This window comes from Triturus cristatus, chromosome 10 (genome assembly GCF_964204655.1).
Source record: "Triturus cristatus chromosome 10, aTriCri1.1, whole genome shotgun sequence".
Taxonomy (NCBI): domain Eukaryota; kingdom Metazoa; phylum Chordata; class Amphibia; order Caudata; family Salamandridae; genus Triturus; species Triturus cristatus.
Genome location: NC_140593.1, coordinates 1,158,094,637 through 1,158,115,812, shown reverse-complemented (window position 1 = coordinate 1,158,115,812; position 21,176 = coordinate 1,158,094,637). Strand labels below are relative to the sequence as shown.

The window sequence follows — 21,176 nt, the reverse complement described above, 5'->3', positions numbered from 1 at the left end:
ATGTGGTCTGAATTATCTGTAGTGGACAGAGTCATTAGGAGGGTGGACAAATTGGAGGTACCTTCAGGATTATGCACCAGGATTTTGATGTTGTTACATGAGGGTCACAGCGGCATGTCTGACCTGAAAAAGAGAGCCAGGTGCAACTTTTGGTGGCCTGGCATGGATAAAGAAATAGAAAGATGTGTGCATAATTGTGTGGCGTGCATGTGCAGTGATAAATCACACAAGTCACAAGAAACAGCTATATTGCCCACTATGATGCCAACCAAACCCTGGGAAAAAGTTGTGCTCGATATTTGTGGTCCCTTTAATTCTAGCGGCATTGACAACAAATATGCCATGGTTCAGGTGGATTATTTTACCAAATGGCCGGAGGTTGCATTTGTGAGGGAGATCAAATCGTCCAATGTGATTGACTTTTGCGAAGACGTGTTTCGCAGGGAAGGGTATCCTAAATCGATCTTAATGGACAATGGACCACAGTTTGTTGCCAGCGAGTTTGAAAGATACTTGGTTAAGGCAGGTATCTCACATCTTACCACAGCAGTTTACAATGCCAGGGAAAATGGTCTTGTGGAAAGATTCCACTGTGTTGTAAAGGAGTGTGTACAATTGGCTGATGCATGTGGAGAGGATTGTAAAAACACTGTGAAGGGGATGTTATGGAGCTATCTGAACACACCCCACATTGCCACTAAGGAAACTCCTTTAGTCTTCTTAAGGGCCGTGTCGCGTGTACGAAGGTGAAACTGGCCTGGATGTGCAAATCAAGTTTCACAAGAGTGAATAGGGACAACCTGGTGTGCAGGGTGCAGGGATATCAAATTAAACACACAAGCAGACATAATAACAAAATCATTGTGTTGTGCACGCAGTTTTATAAGTGTTGACTGGGTTAGGATACAACTTTGTGGTAGTCAGAGAACTGGTCTATCAAGAATGGTCGAGACCCAAGCAAGTTACCAAGGGTGAGGGCAACAATGTGTGGTTGGGTGATGGAAAAAGGTGGAACGTGAGGAGTGTAACTAGATGCAATGATGTGGGGCGTGACGCATTGTTGAAGAAGCAATTTTCCGTTCCTTCACACTCTAGTTCTTGGAATATGCAGGAAGGCAAGCACATGGTGGGTGTTCGATCCAAACCAGTCTGGCAGAAGGATTATATCTGCACTTAGATTTTGTGCTCCAAGCAGTTTTTTTTGTGTCACGTGCAGTTTTGTTTTTGGTTTGTTATGTTAATTGTTTTATATCAGGAGGGGAGATGTGTTGTATCTTAGCAATGTATCTAGGCGATGATATCCTGGTTTCCCCAGCATCTGGTTGCCATCTCCACTGGATTCTGGAGTGTAGAATCCAGGGGACAGAGAGCAGGCAGTTGCTGAAGGAGAATGACCTTGGTTTTTCAGGGGTTGGCATACTTCCACATAAATTTCTTTCTACCATCCAATTGGTTTCCTGTGGACTTAAAAGAATGCATGTAAACTTTTGAAATTGCAGCTCCAGCAGGAGTCCATGTGGCTCAGATTTAAAGTTGTGACTTCATCCACCTCAACACCATTACTTCTAAAGACAACAAGCATTCAACTACATATACTTAAAAACAAAGCCACGCAATTAAATATCATGCAATTTCACAACACACAAATGCACACCACATAATTCCACTACACAAACTAATCAAACATCTCATAATTCTGCACCACACAAGTCAAAATTACATCATTACACTACATTCCTCATAATGACAATTCAACTCCACAAATTTCCACTCCTCTCCATGCCACACAATTCCACTTCACATAATACCACTCCATGCAACATAATTACATTGCACCACATGCAGAAAAATTCAACTCCAAATAATTCCACTACATATATTTAGACTCAAAACTACATAATTACACGCCACATATATCCACTCAGCCCCAAAGCACATATTTACACTCAACAGAATTTAACTCCGCAACGTGAGTCATATTTACACGCCACATATTTTCACACCATGCAAAACAATTCCACTCAATGCCACGCCACACAATTCAACACAACACAGTTCCATATAGCACAACATAATGTGCTCCACTCCATGATTCATAAGTACACTCCGCTTAAAGACTAAAGGAGAAGGGCACAAGTGCCGCCTTGCTCCCGTTTTTTAGGTCTCGCCTAGGCAGTGCATGCGCCATCTTGAGCCATATTTACACTCCACATAATTTCACACCATGCAAAACAATTTCACACAGTTCAACACCACACAATTCCATACCACACAACATAATTCATATCACTCTATACCACATAATTAGACTCCACATAAATCTACTCCATGTCACATAACACTCCACATATTTTCACTCCTTGCCACACAACTTCACACAACACAACATCACACAATTACATTCCACTGCAGAAAATTCCACTCCACAACACACAATTCCACTACACACCACATACATCCAATCCACACCACACAATTCCACATCATGCCACATAATTCAGCACTGTACCATATAATTTTACACAATACATGCCTATCCACAACACACAATACCACTACACATAAATCCACTACACTTAATACCACATAATTACTATTCACAAAATTCCATTGCACACACTCATCCAGCATTGCTTATATTGTTTCACTTCAGGTCTTTCAGAACAGTTTCTTTACCATAACTTTTCAAATAATATAAACCGCAAACACACTCTCTCCTCTTCTTCTTTCGGTGTCTTCTTTCAATCTCTTTATGTGTCTAACCTTCTCTTCCCTCCATCCTCTCATTTTCACACGCTCTTTCTACTACTCAATCTAAAGTTCATTCAGCACCTCATAAACAATCTACCTGTTCCACTCAATCTTACTTTCTATGTACTTTATACAGCTCTCACCCCATCTATTCACCATGCCATATATTTCCAATACTCAAATACCCTACACACCACATAAATCCACCTCACACAATTACACAACTACCAATTCCAATGCAAACCACATAATTCCACTACAAACATACATCCACTCCACTAGAAACAAAAAACATAAGTAAAAAAAAAATATCATTTAGAACGCAAATAGCTCTAACTTTCACAAATGCCGGACCGATTGCTTTGCAAATGCTTGTTCTTTTTCTTCAGTGCACCTCTTTAAGCAGCCCGTGTGCATTCCTGGTTGCATCACAGTGCCACAGAAACTCATTTGCAGAGGGGCACCGTTGGGCTGTATTTAAGCTAATTTTTGGTTGGTTGTGGGCTAGAGAATGCTAAAAAAATCTGGCAACATTGGTGGCTTTCATCAGAGGCAGCTGACGCATCCGAAGAACGGGCCACAGATGTGACCGTCTTATCCAGCTGTTTATAGACTGCGTGCACTGACAGCGCCGCTGCCCAGGTAAGGCTTTCGTTTCGATACAACTTCAGGCCCTGGGGCTCAAAACCACTCGTCAATGACAGATTTCAAAAGACAGATCGCGAGGTTGAAACTTTTTTACGGTCCCCTTTTTTTCGGTCCCATCTACCCATGGCGTTGCCGCTGTAATTCATGCTCGCTGTCTGTCCCGTGACATCTTGCATGTGGCGCAGCGACAAAGCTGTCGAGTTTGGAACTCGGGACCTAGGTTTAACTCTCAGTGGAAGTCTCTCTTAATATCCAATAATGCTGTCCATATCACCTTATCTCCCCTGCCCACAAACAAAATGGAGGGTTAGTTGCGTAATATACCTAGTGATTCTTTTAAGTGCTCCGATGTCCGTGGGTCGAGTTCGCGCTATATGAAACTGCAAAATATACTTATGATTTTGGAGAAGTATTTAAGCCATAAATAAAAGTCGTCCAGCTTCAAGAATTCACAACGTCACATACATGCCGAGCTGGAAGTCTCTTTAAAATGTAAACCCTCTTTCCTTTGCGGCTGGAATGCGAACAAGAAAAAGTTGCATCTGTGAAATAAAGCGGGTATTTCACACCTCTGCAGTGCGGGTCACGTCTTTTCAATTTCAAGATAAGAGGCAGAGTGTGGGTGTATTAGAAGCATGACGCAGATTACTCCCCGCTTGCATCCTTACGCATATCGAAATATTAAAAGCTAATGAGTAGCCCCCTACGCCTGGTGAGGCGCGCCCTTAGTTGCGCCGCGCCCTTAGTTGCGCCACGTAGCCGAGCCTCCTCCAGGGGCTAGATGCCAGAAGGGGATGGATTCCTACTGACACTCCAATACGTAAACGAAACCAACTTCAGTTATATAAGGCGGCGGCCGGGGGTCACGTCCTCCGTGTCTCCTTGGACCCCTGGGAAGCCGCAGGAGCGTCGTAACGGGTGGTTTCAAGCAGGCCTGGCGCAGCGTTATGCGATTAGATGTTGATAGCACAGTGGAGTAACATCACAGTCCTCGGGTCCCAAGTTCGTGGGTTCTTTTTCATCTTTTATATAGCGCGAACTCGACCCGAAGGTATTGGAGCGCTGTACATGAGCACCGTATTTACATTACATATTCAGGCACGGGGAGATTAAGTGATTTGCCCAGAATCACAGAATGTGGACGCGACCCCGAGGCTCGAACCCTGGTTTCCGGCACCAAAGTTGGCAGTCTAGCCGACGGACCACACCCTCTCCTCCCCTTATGGGCCATTTTGGTGTTTTCTATGGTGGGGGGAAATTGCAGTTTCATTCAGTTTTAAGGACCCGGCTACAGAAATAGCGCTAGCTCTAGCTATATACGGATGCTATGAAGGTGAAGGTCGTGGTAGCTATATACGGATGCTATGAAGGTGAAGGTTGTGGTAGCTATATACGGATGCTCTGAAGGTGAAGGTCGTGGTAGCTATATACGGATGCTATGAAGGTGAAGGTCGTGGTAGCAATAAACGGATGCTCTGAAGGTAAAGGTCGTGGCAGCTATATACGGATGCTCTGAAGGTAAAGGTCGTGGCAGCTATATACGGATGCTATGAAGGTGAAGGTCGTGGTAGCTATATATGGATGCTATGAAGGTGAAGATCGTGGTACCTATATACGGATGCTCTGAAGGTAAAGGTCGTGGTAGCTATATACGGATGCTCTGAAGGTAAAGGTCGTGGTAGCTATAAAAGGATGCTATGAAGGTGAAGGTCGTGGTAGCTATATACGGATGCTATGAAGGTGAAGGTCGTGGTAGCTATATACGGATGCTCTGAAGGTAAAGGGTCGTGGTACCTATATACGGATGCTCTGAATGTGAAAGTCGTGGTAGCTATATACGGATGCTATGAAGGTGAAGATTGTGGTACCTATATACGGATGCTCTGAAGGTAAAGGTCGTGGTAGCTATATACGGATGCTCTGAAGGTAAAGGTCGTGGTATCTATATACGGATGCTATGAAGGTGAAGGTCGTGGTAGCTATATACGGATGCTATAAAGGTGAAGATCGTGGTACCTATATACGGATGCTCTGAAGGTAAAGGTCGTGGTAGCTATATACGGATGCTATGAAGGTGAAGGTCGTGGTAGCTATATACGGATGCTATGAAGGTGAAATCGTGGTACCTATATACGGATGCTCTGAAGGTAAAGGTCGTGGTAGCTATATACGGATGCTCTGAAGGTAAAGGTCGTGGTATCTATATACGGATGCTATGAAGGTGAAGGTTGTGGTAGCTATATACGGATGCTATGAAGGTGAAGATCGTGGTACCTATATACGGATGCTCTGACGGTAAAGGTCGTGGTAGCTATATAGGGATGCTCTGAAGGTAAAGGTCGTGGTAGCTATATACGGATGCTCTGAAGGTAAAGGTCGTGGTAGCTATATACGAATGCTATGAAGGTGAAGGTCGTGGTAGCTATATACGGATGCTATGAAGGTGAAGGTCGTGGTAGATATATATGGATGCTATGAAGGTGAAGGTCATGGTAGCTATATACGGATGCTATCAAGGTAAAGGTCGTGGTAGCTATATACGGATGCTATCAAGGTAAAGGTCGTGGGTTCGTGTCCCGACCATTATCATTTCTAACTACATTCCTAGGCAAGCCGGCCTGTAATGTTCTATTCCGTGTTTGTGTCCTCTCGGCATTCAGCTAGGAAGCGGCTTGCCTCGGATGTTAGCTCATGCTGTGTGCAGAGCCTATTAAGCCCTAATCGAGTCGGTGGTAATGAGTATGCCGCTAGGCGGCCCGGGCCAGGGGTTCGTACCTCGGCGTGTGCAAGTTCAGGGCACGCACTCCTACTCACCAGTGTGCGCGTGCGGACGCTGGCTCTGGGTGCGGAGGGTGGCTGCCTACAGCGGTCATCGGGAGTGTCCGCTGGAGCATGCACCACCACCGGAGCCAGGGAAACGCACTAGTTCGGTAGTGTCCTGCCAGGTAGTCTCAGTTCCCGCGTGTCCCCCAGCTATGCTGCAAGTTGGCGTTGTTTCCTTAGGTTCTTTTTGTTTTGTTATTTATGAACGAATTGTGCATTTTTGAACTTGTTTAAAATAACCAGCAGTTGGGACATCGAAGTTTCACTGCTCTGTCGGTCTCTGAAGGGACGTAGAAACAAATGAAGGAAAAGCGCAAAGTGACGTTGTTGCCGCGCTCTAGCGTTTTGTGGGTCTTTCCTTGGCGCTTGCATACTCACGCATATCCAGGGCTCGAGTCGGGAGTCCACGCAGGTACACGGCGTCCCCCCACTCTTTTCACAGGGTGGACGCCGTCCCCCCTACCAAGAAGCTGGGCCCCACAGAAATATGCTGAACGTGTCCCGGTGTAATTTTCAGACACCGGGCACGTTAAGCACGTGACGTCATGAGGTGATTTGCATATTGTCAGTCCCACCCCACTTCATTTTATAGGACTTGTGCTCTGCGCATATCGAAATATTAAAGCTAATAGTATGATACAACCACTGAAAGAGTGGGATGGAAAATAGTATTTACGCAGATTAGCGCTTGTCTGACTATAAAAGTAGTCTCAGGAGATGTCAGCCTTCACGACTAAATGTTGCCTCGAGTGAAGCTCCACACCTGCCGTAAACTCTGTAGTAAACGCTCCTAGACACTGACTGTGCATTGTAGATTTGTCTCTCATGCCAGTCACATTTCTGCCAGAGCCCACTTTCAAAACAACAAATATCGGTCCAATTTAGAAAAAGCGGAAGAGGTGTGGCGTATCAGCCAGGGCGCCTGAATCTGGACCATGGGGTTTGTGGTTTGATCCCCGGCGGCAGGTTGGTCCAGCACCATGTGACTCTGGTAAATAGCTCTTAATCTTCCCGACGGCCCCCAGCGCCTTGACACCCTCGGTTGCGCTTTACAAATACTGGATTTCATTTCGTTTTTACAGTGTGTCTCTTTAGAAGGCCTTGATGGATTTTGCAGCAAAGCAGAATTTAACAGGATTGGGGCAATCAAACCTCCCTCCAATATGGCCAGGTATTCCCTACACCCCCTCCTCCCCAATCAAGACCCGTGACAGGAGAGAAGTTTTTGGATGCGGGGGGGGGGGCAAAACACCCCCGGCCGTATTTATTATACAAAATTAATAAACATTTATCAAATATACAATATTTACAAAATGTAGCAGAAAATATACTTTACACTGATTACAATTGATAAGTACAGATATCAGATGGCTAACCTTAACAGAACTCTAATACAGAGGTTTCCTAGCCATATCTAAACATACCTTTAATAATCATTACAATCTTTATTTAGTACATACCTAATAGAGCCTACAGCAAGGTCACTAACTGGTGTCAGATCCTTATCAATTTCTAACCACGCCCTCCAGCCGGAGTGCGCATGCGCAGAGGGCCTGTTCACCGTGAGGGTACTTCCCCCCCCCGGTTACCCCCGTACGCTCTGTACCTGATCTCCATAAAGGGGCCCTTGCAGCTGTGTGCCATTTACTGGCGCCGTTGTGCACGGGCGGGATGGCCAACCAGCCTAGAGAAAGCGTGACTCCCTCCTCCCCCGCACCCAACTGCCCCTGGAGTTCTAGGAGAGACCACTTGTTCCTCCCACTTGGGCGACCCCATTCGGGAATGGCGCCGCCCTCTAAGGACCTTAAATTTATTGCTCACCAATCATGACCTTACCGCCTGACCAAAGTTATCATAAATACGACGATTGACGACCTGTGGATGAAACAAATTAGCATTTCTACACAACCTTGACCATTATCTCATCCTCCAAAGACTAATAACTTCCTAATATTCCCTAAAGAACACTCTCAAAACCTATTTGCTTCTAGGGGATGGTGGGTGGGAAATCAAAAGTTAAAGCCTCCTAGCGAGGCTTGGGGGCAAGCTGGGGAGCCAGGAGCAAAGAGGCAGATTCCTGAGCTCCCCAGCCCTTTATAGCCCTTGATGGCCCGGCCAGGGCTACTGGCCGGATGTTGCCCTTACACGCGACCCGAAAGTGATTCCAATCACTTCCGGGTCGCACCTCGAGGCCAGGACCTATGGGGGAAGGAGGCGCGCCTTCCGCGTCACGAATGTGCGCGAGAAGCACGCCCCCTGTTCCAGAGGAGTGGGCCGGCTCGACCGCCATACTTTTGGCGTGGCCTATGCCGGCCTCGACGTTCTATATGGCCAGGTACTCCCTACACCCCCTCCTCCCCACTCAAGACCCGTGACAGGAGAGAAGTTTTTGGATGCGGGGGGCGAAACACCCCCCCGGCCGGATTTATTATACAAAATTAATAAACATTTATCAAATATACAATATTTACAAAATGTAGCAGAAAATATACTTTATACTGATTACAATTGATAAGTACAGATATTAGATGGCTAACCGTAACAGAACTCTAATACAGAGGTTTCCTAGCCATATCTAAACATACCTTTAATAATCATTACAATCTTTATTTTCTGCGTACCTAATAGAGCCCACGGCAAGGTCACTAACTGGTGTCAGATCCTCATCAATTTCTAACCACGCCCTCCAGGAACAGAGTGACTCAAAAGAACGAGCGCTCGTGGCAAATGTGGTAAATGTGACGACAATCAGCAATGGATCTTGGAGCGACATCTGTCCCAGCAAATGTGATGATTACCAGGAATGGAGCGACTGATTATGCGTGCTCTAGTGTTACGGACAGAAACCAACTAAAACAAGGGTGAGTGCATCACAGAGGGGGTGGGGAGAAGCAGACCTGCGAGAGAGAGCACACCATATTTAGCTTCAGCAGCACATGAAAACCAAATGTAAATGTCAAAAACTTTACACACAGCTCCAGCCACTTAGGGCCATATGTAGGTAAATTACATTTACCGATTCTTAAATACCGAATTTTACCGATTCGGTATTTATGAATCGGTAAATGTAATGTAGGTAAACAATCGGTAATTATTACCGATTCGGTAAATATCAGTATTTAAGAATCGGTATTTACCGAATCGGTAATAATGCATCCCTTCCCATTCATTCCTATGGGCCTGGAGGCCCATAGGAATGAATGGGAAGTCAGTTACCATTACCGATTCGGTAAATACCGAATCGGTAATAGGGGAGGCATTATCATGGGTGGCAGGGTGTCACATTGACATCCTGTTGCACCCCTGATTCGTGCATGTGTGCACATGTGGCACACATACATGCCCTAAGGGCATGTATGTCTGCCACACGGCACTTTTCAAATAGCACAAAAATGCTTTTTGAAAGGTATTCGTCATTTACCATCAACTTGTAGTTGGTGGTAAATAACGAATCCAGGCACCAATGATGCACTCACTTGAGTGCCCCCTACATAGCATTTCTGGATTCGGTATTTACCGATTCGGTATTTTACAAATTTCTAAAATTCCGAATCGGTAAATACCGAATCCAGAAATCAGCCACCTACATCTCAATTGGCTAAATACCGGTCGGTAACGGGATATTTTCCGAATTTCAGCCGTTACCGACCGGTATTTAGCTTCCTACATGAGGCCCTTAGTCTCTTGTTTTTATGGCCTGCAGGTAATTATGGGGTGGGGCGCCGGGGAAAACTATCGGGCGGAGAGTGACCTGTAAAACGTGCGCAGACCAGTGGAACCATAAACAGGATCTGGTCCTCACCCAAACGCCTTGTAATCGTGACAGAAACAGTACGAATTTCGCTTTTTTTTTTAAACGTAAACAAAGAATCCTTAAGAATTTTTAGCAATAAAGTTTCCATCTGGAATGTTAAAACTGTGCAATTTCCTTACCACAACAGCGGACGTTGATTCTGTCTTTTTCATGGAGATTAAGTCAATACTAATACAGGATGGGGGCGTGGCTTGCGCGCCGCTACGAGATGGCGGGTCGCGCTTGAGCTCCGTGTCGAGCGAGGGACGTCAGAGGCTTATTTACTGCCTCACATTGCCCCATACATGTTAAATGGTGGCTTTATATCCCTGATGATGCCGGGTGCTGATTGAGTGGGATTTCTGACTTCTGGAGCTGTCGGAACTGTTTTTCTGCCATTCTGTGGTGGTGCTCGGTGCTTTCACGAGCGGCCGCCATTTTGTTTTTTCCTATCTGACGGAGACGCTTTTTCTCCTCAACACGGTGGCCTTTTTCTTCGGTCTTGCCAGGAATGATGGAAAACAGGTGCTGGTGGCTGTCTCCATAGTTATGGATGTCTCTATTGGATTTCTTTCATTACTCACGCTACATTACTACCTATGGTGAGTATATTTGGACTTTATTTTTCTATACTTTTCTTCAGAGTGCCTCCGATGCCTTTATTTGGTGTTTTTCTGCTCTATGACACCCTGCTTTTTGGTCTGTTTTGATTTCGGCAGGCGTTTCTTTTAATACATGCAGAGCATTATATTTTTGTCATGAGATTCCTCTCATTTACCATGTAAGTCCGCCATTAGCGTTTTCCTATGTTGGTTGCTGAAAGTGCGCTTTCCACTTTTTGCTCATTTCTTTTTTGTATATTAATATACTAGTATCCTTTGGCTTTTTCCTTCCCTTCATTTCTCTGAGGTGCTGTATTTTGCCCCTACGGTGGCTGCGTGCTCTATGGCTGCAAATATGGGCTTGTCACCAAATGCTAAAGACGCAAAGGACTCTAAAGCTTCTCTTAAGAGGTCCAAGCAAATATCTCCTACACCTGACACTCTTCACAAAGACACCACTTCCACGCTTGAGACTATTCTGACGCGCCTTAATGATGTTCATGCCATTGCGCAGTCTACCAAGACTAACACAGATTTGCTGCAAGTGGAGGTGGCAGCCATTAGGAATGATTTCAAGGCGCTGTCCCTTCGTGTTTCAGCCACAGAAACTCGTATTAGTGGTGCAGAGGATACTATGCAAAAGCAATCTAGGACTCTTTGCCAGTTAGAACACTCAATGGCGGCATTGCGGAGAGATCTCACTGAACAAGAAGATCGTAACCACAGATCCAATCTGCGCATTTTTGGTCTTCCGGAGGGGGTTGAGAAGGATGCCCCTACTATGATTGAGTTCTTATAGCAGTGGCTTCCTTCTACGCTACAAATTTCTTTTCAAAAAGACTTTGAGCTGGAACGGGCACACCGTGTTCCCACCTTTCGTTCTAAATCTGCCACGCAACCAAGAGCAATAATTTTTAAGCCACTGCGCCATCAACATACGGAACAAATTCTGGCTCATATGCGGAAGATTAAATCTGTCTCATGGAATGGCCATCGCATTTCAATTTCTCAGGACTTCGCCAGGGACACAGTAATAAGGAGGAAGGGCTTTCTTAATCTCCGGAAGCGTCTCTCTGAGATGAATATTCCCTTCTCTTTTTCTGGCCCTTCAAAATTCCGCATTACCTTCAAAGGTCGCTCCAGAATTTTTGATGAACCTGCTGTTTTAGCCTCGTTTTTGGATAATCAGATGGAGCCACAGATGGAACTTCAACTGGAAACGTCGCTTGACCCTGGTTCCTCTGGCACCTGATGTGGTTACATATGACTGCATTGAGTTTTCTCTTATCCAGATCTATTAAGTTTATCTTTTTTTAGATCTGCGTGTGGTCTTAGTGTCCACTATTGTTGGTGTGCTGTTGCTGTTTTTCTCGTGCGTGACGGTGTAAGCTCAGTGGGCCTGTGTTTTTTCTCCGTTTCTTTGTCAGGTCTACCTCATATCTTTATGATGAAGTGGACCGATATCTCCGGTATCTCTTCTTTATGTACTTTCTATTGTTTCGTGATATTGTTTCTTGTTAGGTTGGTCTCACTTCTGCTCGCTTTTTTAGTACGTATCAATCTTTTCCCTCTTTGCTTGTTTCTTATGTGTGTCAGATTCCGGTTCATTCTTGTTCTTCCTCTCTTCCTGGTTTCAATTATTGACTCTTTCGTTGTCATATTTTTTCTTTTGTTGTTTTGGTCTCTATGGAGTAAGTTATTGATTATTACCTGTCTTGTTTTATGGTTTAGGTGCATAAATGGCTTCATAGACACTTATTAATTGCTATATATAGAGATAACTTTAATGTTTGTATAGTTAGTTTTTCTATTTTTATTTCATTGCTGTATCACTGTGTGGTTCGTTTTCTTATTATTATGGACTGCTTATCTATATTAGATCTAATTTACTATATTTATATTGCACTTTATTGTCTCATGTTTTTTTTACTTATATAGTTATATATTTAAGATACTCTTGCCTCTTTAAATTAAATTAAGTATAACAAGGTTTTATATACTTGTGAACAGTTTAATAGATGTCTTCCTTTAGATGTTACATTTTTTATTATATACTTGTTTTTTTTATTTATCTGTCATAGAGCTTCATTGATTGTTATACTGATCAGTTATTTCATCCTTTACTTTCTTATGCTTCATTTCTTCTCTTCATACTACACCTTATAGTCTTCTGTGGAATTCGTTTCTCTTTCTTTACTCTTTCCTGCTCTTCATAAGATATATATCGTTTGATGCTTTCTCATATTTGAGATAGTTATTAGCTTGTTTTTCTGCATTTCCTCATTTGTAACACTGGACATCTTTCTATCTTCTGCTTTCTCCATTCTCTTCTGTTACAATCTATTTGCTACCTATGTATCAATTTGGTATATACATTTTCTGATCTAGACTTACATGATGAATTGTTTTTGGAATACTCTAATGTATTCTAGTTCTAGTTCATATTTCAGATATTTTTTCTTCTAAGTTAAGTATAATCAGTTATGTATTGTTTTGGGGCTGGCTATGCTGATTGTTTTTACTCCTCACGATGGTTCCCTTGCTCATCTTCCCATATTCGCCCTGGTATGAATTTGGTCTTTTTCAGACCTTCCTTGTTGGTTCTTCTCTTTCTTCTTCTGTCTACTTTCCTGCTTTCTTTTTCCTCTTCTTTCTCTTTCTCTCTTCGGATTTCCTCCTTGGATTCTTCCTGTTTTGTGTTGTTGCCTAGTGTCTGTTTTCGAATTTTTTTGGTTGTTGTACATCCTCTATCAAATATAGAGTATCATTTTTCCCTATTATTGGTTTTATGTCTGGATTGAATATACTTTCTCTTAATGTGAAAGGTTTAAATCATCCAGTAAAGAGGTCAAAGATATTAGATTACTGCAAATCTCTTTCTTCGGATCTAGTCCTTTTTCAAGAGACAAAGGTCTCTGCTAGAGAGGCGCTGTTTTTGAAGAAAGAATGGGTTTCTGATGTTGCTTGTTCCGATGCTTCGGGCAAAAGAAACGGAGTAATTACTTTAATTTCCAAACAATCTGGTTTATCTATTATCTCCTCGGAACATGATACAGAGGGCCGTTGGTTATTATCTAAGCTATCTGATGGTAATGCTGATCTCTTTGTCATGAATTTATATGCCCCTAACAAGGATGATCCGTCTTTTTGGAGAGCAATCACCAAAAAGCTTAATGACACACCTCATTCTGGTAATCTTATTGTAGGTGGAGACTTTAATTTACCAATGGATCCTATCCTAGATAGGAGTTCGGCATTTAATTTTCGTCCCCCTAAGTCACATAAACAAATGATCAATATGTGCTCTCTTATCCATCTTCAGGATGTCTGGCATCTTCATAATCCCACGGGCTGTGATTTTTCCTTTTTTTCGTCCCCCCATTCGTCCTTTTCACGTATTGATTATCTTTTAGTTCACTCCTCTCTTATTCAATCTTCCTCATCTCCGCTTATTCATCCTATTTTGGTTTAGGACCATGCCGCGGTGACGTTCATGCTTTTGTCTTTTACCCCTAGGGCGAGACCTCGATCTTGGAGACTAAACACAGAGATATTACATCATGATTCCAAGGTTCGAGAGTTTTCCAATGATATCGAGATGTTTTTCCATGAGAATGTTGGCTCAGTTGATTCCCCTGTTGTTGTTTGGGACTCTTTTAAATGCACTTTCCGTGGCCAGGTCATCAAATGTATGTCAAGAAGGAACGCTGCCATCAGAAAAGAACTCACAGACTTAGCAGCGGAAATTAAAACTCAGGAATCTCTTTTTCGGCAATCTAAAGATAAATCTTGCCTTCAATCTATTAAGAATTTAAAATATACATACAATACTATAGTCACTAAGAGAGCTCATATAGGTCTTCAGGCTCAGAAATCTAAGAAGTTGCTGCTAAAGAACCGTGCTGGCAAGATGCTTGCAGCTACATTAAAGTTCCAGAAATCTTCTTATAAATCTTCCCAAATCTCCTCTATTAATGATGATCTTGGTAAGACAAAGTTTCAGACTGAAGAAATTCTTGAGGTCTTTCGAGATTTTTATAATAAATTATATACCCCCCCCCTACTCAATCTTCTTTTGAACAATGCCAAGAGTTTTTAAAGACAGTTCCTGTGAAAACTATATCGGAGGAAGATAATATCTCTTTGAATGGCCCGATCACCTCTGACGAAATTATTTCTGCAATTAAGGCAACTCGCTCCGGTAAAGCTCCAGGTCCTGATGGATATCCTATTTTGTTTTATAAAACCTTTATGCCTAAGATTGTGCCGCAGCTTCAATCTGTCTTTGATGCTTTTATTAAAGATGGTTCTGTGTCTGGCTCTGCTGCTGATGCTACTATTGTAGTAATTCCCAAAGAAGGAAAGGATCATTCGGATCCCAAAAATTTTCGTCCTATTTCTCTTCTTAACATGGAAGCTAAGATTTTTGCTAAAATATTAGCTAAACGCCTAGAATCCTTTATTCCTCTATTGGTTCATCCTTCCCAAACAGGTTTTGTAAAAGGTCGTCTTGCTCGTGATAATATCTGCACTTTTTGTCACATTCTCGGTTCTGCCAAGCGCTCCAAGCTTTCGGCGGCGGCCCTGGCCCTTGATGCGGAAAAGGCCTTTGATAAGGTCTCTTGGCCTTTTCTACGAGCTGTTCTATGTGCACACAATCTTGGTGACTCCTTTATCCGTATGGTTATGTCTCTTTATTCCCGACCTAGAGCTAACATAAGAGTAAATGGAGCTACGTCGTCATTTTTTCACCTTCGTCAAGGTACTAGGCAAGGCTGTCCCTTGTCTCCTCTTTTATTTTTGTTATCTATTGATCCTCTTCTCAGAATGATTGACTTACATCCAGACATTAAGGGATTCTCTTTTGGGTCTCATCAGATAAAAACAGCTGCGTATGCAGATGATGTTCTCATTTTTTCTGATGATATTGCAGTGGCCATCCCTGCTTTTTCTGATACGATTTCTCTTTTTTCAAAAGTTTCAGGATACACTCTGAACAAAGATAAGACAGAGATGTTTCCCTTAAATGCTTATTGTTTCTCTTCTCATATGGGTTCAGCGGGATTTAAGTGGCAATCTAAACAGCTAAAATATCTGGGTATCTATTTTTGTTCCACCCTCTATGCTACGGCTACTTCCAATGAATCCCAGACTATTCTTAAGGTGCGACGTCTTTTAGAAACTTGGTCTCCGAAGCATATTTCTTGGTGGGGCCGACTGCAGACTCTTAAAATGATGATCCCACCTATTATTAATTTTGTTTCCTCTATGCTTCCAGTAAGGCTTTCTGATTCCTTCTTTCATGAACTTGATTTACTTACTTCCAAATTTCTGTGGAATGACAGAAGGGCTAGAATTGCTTATAAATTTTTACGGAAATCTTATGATATGGGAGGCTGTAATCTTCCTGATTGGGGGAAGTATCAAACTGCTTTTCTTGCGTCCCCGGGTGCCCTTTGGGTTTCTTCTCCATCTATTCATGTTCCAGCATGGTTGACAATAGAACAAGAATGGGCCTCCCCGCTGCCGACTGCCTCCTTTTTAACCACGAATACCCTTTCTATTCCATTCTCTCGTTCTATTATTTTAGATACTATTGCTGCGGTTTGCAAGGTTGATAAGAGAGTAGCAATTCCACTGCATAAAACTAGATGGTCGTCTATTTGGCGGAATTCTAAAATCAAAATTAATATTGATCCAGAGTTGATGTCTTGCTGGGCTGGGAAAGGTATTTCACTTGTTAAACATCTCTATGATTCCAACAATGACCCTTTCCCTTTCTCATCCCTAGCTCAACAATTTTCTTCATCTAACTTAGATTTTTATACATTTCTTAAGATAAAGGTAGCAATTGCTAAAATGCACCTTCATCCCTCTTCCCCTATGATTACGCTTTTCCAGTTATGGATCAGGACTGGTCATGTAGCGTCTCGGATTTACAAATTCTTATCGTCCTCTACACTTCCTTCCCAAACTGTCGCACAGCAAAAGTGGCTACGTCATTTTGATCATAGTGTTACCGATCATATTTCTTCAGATACGTGGCAAGATATTGGCAAATTTTCTCTTCGTAACAAAATCGCCCCCTCTTTAATGCAGTCTAAGTTTTTCTCTATTAATCTTCTTCACTGGACTCCCATTCGTTTGTATTCGCTAAATCTCAAAGAAGACAATCTGTGCTGGAGTTGTGGGCTTTTACCAGGCGATTTTCAACAAATGTTCTTTGACTGCTCCCTTCTCCAACCCTTTTGGGATTTAATTCACAAACACCTCATGCTAATCTTTAATATTAAATTCGAACTTTCTTTTCCATTAATCCTTTTAGGTCAGTTGGCGGCCCCAGTCCCTCTGACTTTAGATTCCATGGAATTACAGTTGCTGGATCTTTTATTGACTATTGCAGTCAAAGTAATTCTCATGGAGTGGAAATCCTTTTCATCCGTTTCTTACCATACTTGGTGGGCTTGGGTTTCCTTTTTACGAAGTGCTCATACGTCAGTTGATCACGCTCATCTCTCTCCTTCTATATCTACTGGTGTTTGGAAAGCCCTTGATTCGTACATGGATTTGGCCTCCGAGGGGTTGGTGGATCAATATCCCTTTGATTTGTCTGGTTAATGTTGTCTTGTGTGTCGGGTGAATCCTTTGGAAATCCTCTCCTCTTCCTCTTCTCCTCCCTGTCTCTCTTTTTCTTTCTTCATCTCTTTTCTACTCTTCCCGTCTTTTCTTTCTTCCTCTCTTTTTTCCTCTTATCCCCATTTTGCTACCGGATGGTGATACTTTTGATAACTACCTCTGCCGGATATCAACTTGTTTCGTCCCTCCTTAATTAATCTATCTATCTGATATCTGCAGATTAATGTATGACAATGATTTGATTTCCTATTATTTAATTTTATTCTAACATATGTATTGCCTTTGTCTGATATCAATTGTATCACTTTTGCTTGTATCTCATGTCCGTATTTGCTTCTTTAAAATAATAAAATTCTTTTGAAATTAAAAAATACTAATACAGGACAAAAACATTGAAAGCCAAAAAAAGCAATAGTAAATCACGAGCCAAGGCAAAAGAAAAAAATTGTGTGTCGAATAGAACATAAATGGCCAGGAGGGAAATGCTACATGTAATAGGGCCAGGCTCCATGGGAGGGAGCAAAACAGCATAAGGAGGGACAAGTATAACCGATTCACCATAGAAAAACAAGGATTTTCGAAGAGAACACAAAGGAACATATGAAAAGCAATGGGTGCGCTCTAAACCCACAGAGTAGATAAAGCATGTCTTGAAAAGACAGTGCACACGCTGCTTAGGTGAGACCTAAAAACTGGCCCACAAAGGAAAAATGGCCCACACACTGATCTGTCAGATTAGCCCATCTAGCACTGCCTGATTGCCCTATAGGCCAGTCCTACCCTGCGTGTGGACTTGGGAAACTCTGAGGAGAGGTGTGGTGCAAAGACCAGGGTGGCTGACTCCAGAGCCTAGGGCTCCCTGTCTGATCCCAGCACCCTGTGACTCTGGGCAATAGTTTGCTTAATCTTCCCGATGGCCCCCAGTGGCTTGAGACTCTCAGGAGTGATTAGTTCGCACTTTACAAATACCAGATTATTAAACTATGATTTGATTTTTTTTTTAAAAGGCAGCCAGCAGAAGGGGGAACTGCGCACCACCTCCATACATTCCAACTGACCCATTCATTCGGGAGACTCCTGTTTTTTTATGCAAAAATTTGCTTTATTTTAGCAATCTCATGCCTAAAATTGCCTGTGCTTCAATGTGGAAAAAAAAAGTCCTACGATATTTGTTTTTTCACAATCTCCCTTTTTAGGTTGAGCCTGAGCAAGCGCGCAAGCACTGCTCTGGCGATCTGTTGTATGTAGAGTATGGAGGAGAAGCCCTGCCCACATTTTTCATTGGCTTGTGTCTTTGCCCTTCATAAATGCTGGTGTCTGATTCCTTAATAGGCTTGATAGTCCCTCCTTGGTCGTCATTTGTATCCTCCCATGGCTACTGGCCCCTCTACTTTTACACATTAGATGTATTTTTTTTTTACTTTCCTGTTGTGATTTACTTTGCTCCCGCCCCCCTCTCGCTGTCCCTGTTCTCCATCCTCCTCCCATTGTCCGTGTTCCATTTGTTCCCACTCCCTGCCATTGTCTGTGTTCTCCATGCTCCCTCCCCGCTCCCGTTCTTAGAGTTCCCTTTGTTTCCGCCCCCCTCTCATCTGCTTTCTCCATCCTCCTGCCCCCTCTGTGAATGTGAGGATACGTCCCAGCCCACACTTTTAATAGTATCCTGTCGGGTTGTGACGGCAGCAACGCAGCTCAGAACGGTGCTGATTCTGTCTGCTGCAGCCACGCCTGGCCCTGGACAGGTTTGGCCTCTACTTCAGTGGGTAGTGCATTCGTCCGAGCTGTCCAATAGGCAGACCTCCGAAGACTTCCATAGAGCAGGGGACACACTATTCCGAGGCGGTGCCAAATCATTTTCCAAAGGCACAATAATAAAGGTGCGGCTAAATGTAGATACTTAGAACATTGAAATAGTACACGCACACTTTGAGTCTCAATTTAGAACCAGCGAGTTTTACAAAAAAGTGCAGTAAAAAAAAAAGGATGTCTACAACCATTTAGCCAGTTCTTATGAACAGCTCTAGTAGCGAGAAATTCAGTGTAATGTTGGCACAGATCTTATTTCAACAGCACTCCGTTCACTGGCAACGGAACTGGGGCAATAACGTCCGGTATAGTTTCTTCCGGAGCGAATGTTATGTTTTCCAACTACCTGCCAGTCATGAGTAACGAGCTCTCCCATTTGCTTTCCCTACCGTCAGTGTTTAAAGCTGCTCAGATCCGGAAACGAAGCAGAATCACATGCTCGGATCTTCTAAAGATTTTAGACTGTGGAAGGCTAGGTAAGTGACCATTTTGAGACTCTGGATCTGGCAGGGTGCCAACGGTTTTAGTTTTTAGCCAAATATTTGCTATCCCATGTTTGGGTTTCTTTTTGCCTACAAAAATAACACTTTAAAATAATAAGTAAAGGACAGTCTCGTTTTATGGGACATAATATCTGAAACTATGGGAATTGTTTATGTGTGCATGCTCAGTAAGAGTGCTGCGCTGCTGTAACTATTGGGGAATCTGTTTTCGGAGGAGAGCTGTGATTTTTAGGTCGAGCCTGAGCAAGCGCACAAGCGCTGCTCTGACAATCTGTTGTAGGGAGAGTACAGAGGAGAAGCCCCGCCCACATTTCTCATTGGCTTGTGTCTTTGCCCTTCATAAATGCTGGTGTCTGATTCCTTAATAGGCTTGTTAGTCCCTCCTTAGTCGTCATTTGTATCCTCCCATGGCTACTGGCCTCTTTACTTGGTTGTTACAGGCTATGTGTACTTTTTTTTAGTTTCCTGTTGTGCTTTACTTTGTTCACCCCCTCCCATTGTCTGTGTTCTCCATGCTCCTGCCCCATCCCGTTGTCCGCCTTCCATTTGTTTCTGCACCCTCCCATTGTCTGTGTTCTCCATGCTCCCGCCCCCTCCCGTTGTCCGCGTTCCATTTGTTCCCGCCCCCTCCCGTTGTCTGTGTTCTCCATTCTCCCGCCCCGTCCCATTGTCCGAGTTCCCTTTGTTTTCGCCCTCCTCTCGTTGTCTGTTTTCTCCATCCTCCTGCCCCCCTCCATGCGCTTGAATGTGAGGATACGTCCCCAGCCACACTTGAGCCCGCCTCTGGTCAGACATGGCGGCGCCTATTGCGAGTAGGTTGCTGTGTGTTTTCCTGCGCTGTCTGCCTAAACCCCGGCCTGCTCTTCTGCTGGGGTTGTGGCCTGGAGCCTCCGGAGCCCGTGATTTTAGTGTGTACCCTTGCAAGCGCAGGTAAATGCCGATGTGAGCAGGAAGCAGAGTGTTGCGCAAGGGCAGTGAAAGCAGGTAAACAGGTAGGTCTGACTGTGACCGGTCAGTGAGTCTGTCTTAAGGAAAAATGACACAACAGTCCAAGCCATCTGAATGATCCGATGGCCCTGTATCTGCAAACCCTATGGCTCCCGGCAAATCCTCGTGCCTAAGATCAGCCCGTATTTTCTCGACTTTCAAAAATAAGTGGTACTCTATTGACTGAAAGGGCAAAGTTTGTGACCTTCATCAATAAATCTGATACTTATGTAGCAGACCTGCCATGGAGTGAACAGCAGAAAAAGGAAAGCGGAGCATAGGTGTGCAGTACAGGTGAGCAGCTGAAGGCAGAACATCAGTGGGTTGCTTAGCAGTGTCTGTTTCGGTGCTTTTCCTTGTGTCGGTGGTTGTGTACGTGCGTGCGAAGATTTTGGCATATTGTTGGCATCAACATAATAATTAAACCAGCCCTTATATACTGTTGTAATTATTGACTGTGGCATGATGATATAAAATCTGTATCTGGCATAATGGTAATTCTTGATAGTATTTTGAGAACCTCTTCGGCATACTGTGACCATACTGTACCCATCCATGGTTTAAAGCTCAACTTGTTTACATTTCTTGCTGTTTCTTCTGTGATGTGCGCATTTTTTAGAACAGCTA

At 43.4% G+C, this 21,176-nt stretch overlaps 1 protein-coding gene across 3 annotated transcripts in view; it reads left to right on the top strand.

The window, feature by feature from the left end:
• Positions 1 to 3,166: 3,166 nt before the first annotated feature.
• LOC146796812 (metalloproteinase inhibitor 3-like) overlaps positions 3,167 to 21,176 on the top strand; it is a 234,557-nt gene continuing 216,547 nt past the window's right edge. The window contains exons 1-2 of one of the 3 annotated variants that reach the window (XM_085629537.1): positions 3,269 to 3,393; positions 19,455 to 19,535. In XM_085629537.1, coding sequence (XP_085485663.1) covers positions 19,495 to 19,535 — 41 coding nt within the window. In that variant the 5' untranslated portion in view covers positions 3,269 to 3,393; positions 19,455 to 19,494. Of the gene's footprint in view, positions 3,394 to 19,454; positions 19,536 to 21,176 lie in introns of all 3 variants that reach the window. The other 2 variants (XM_085629536.1, XM_085629535.1) reach the window with 2 other exon arrangements.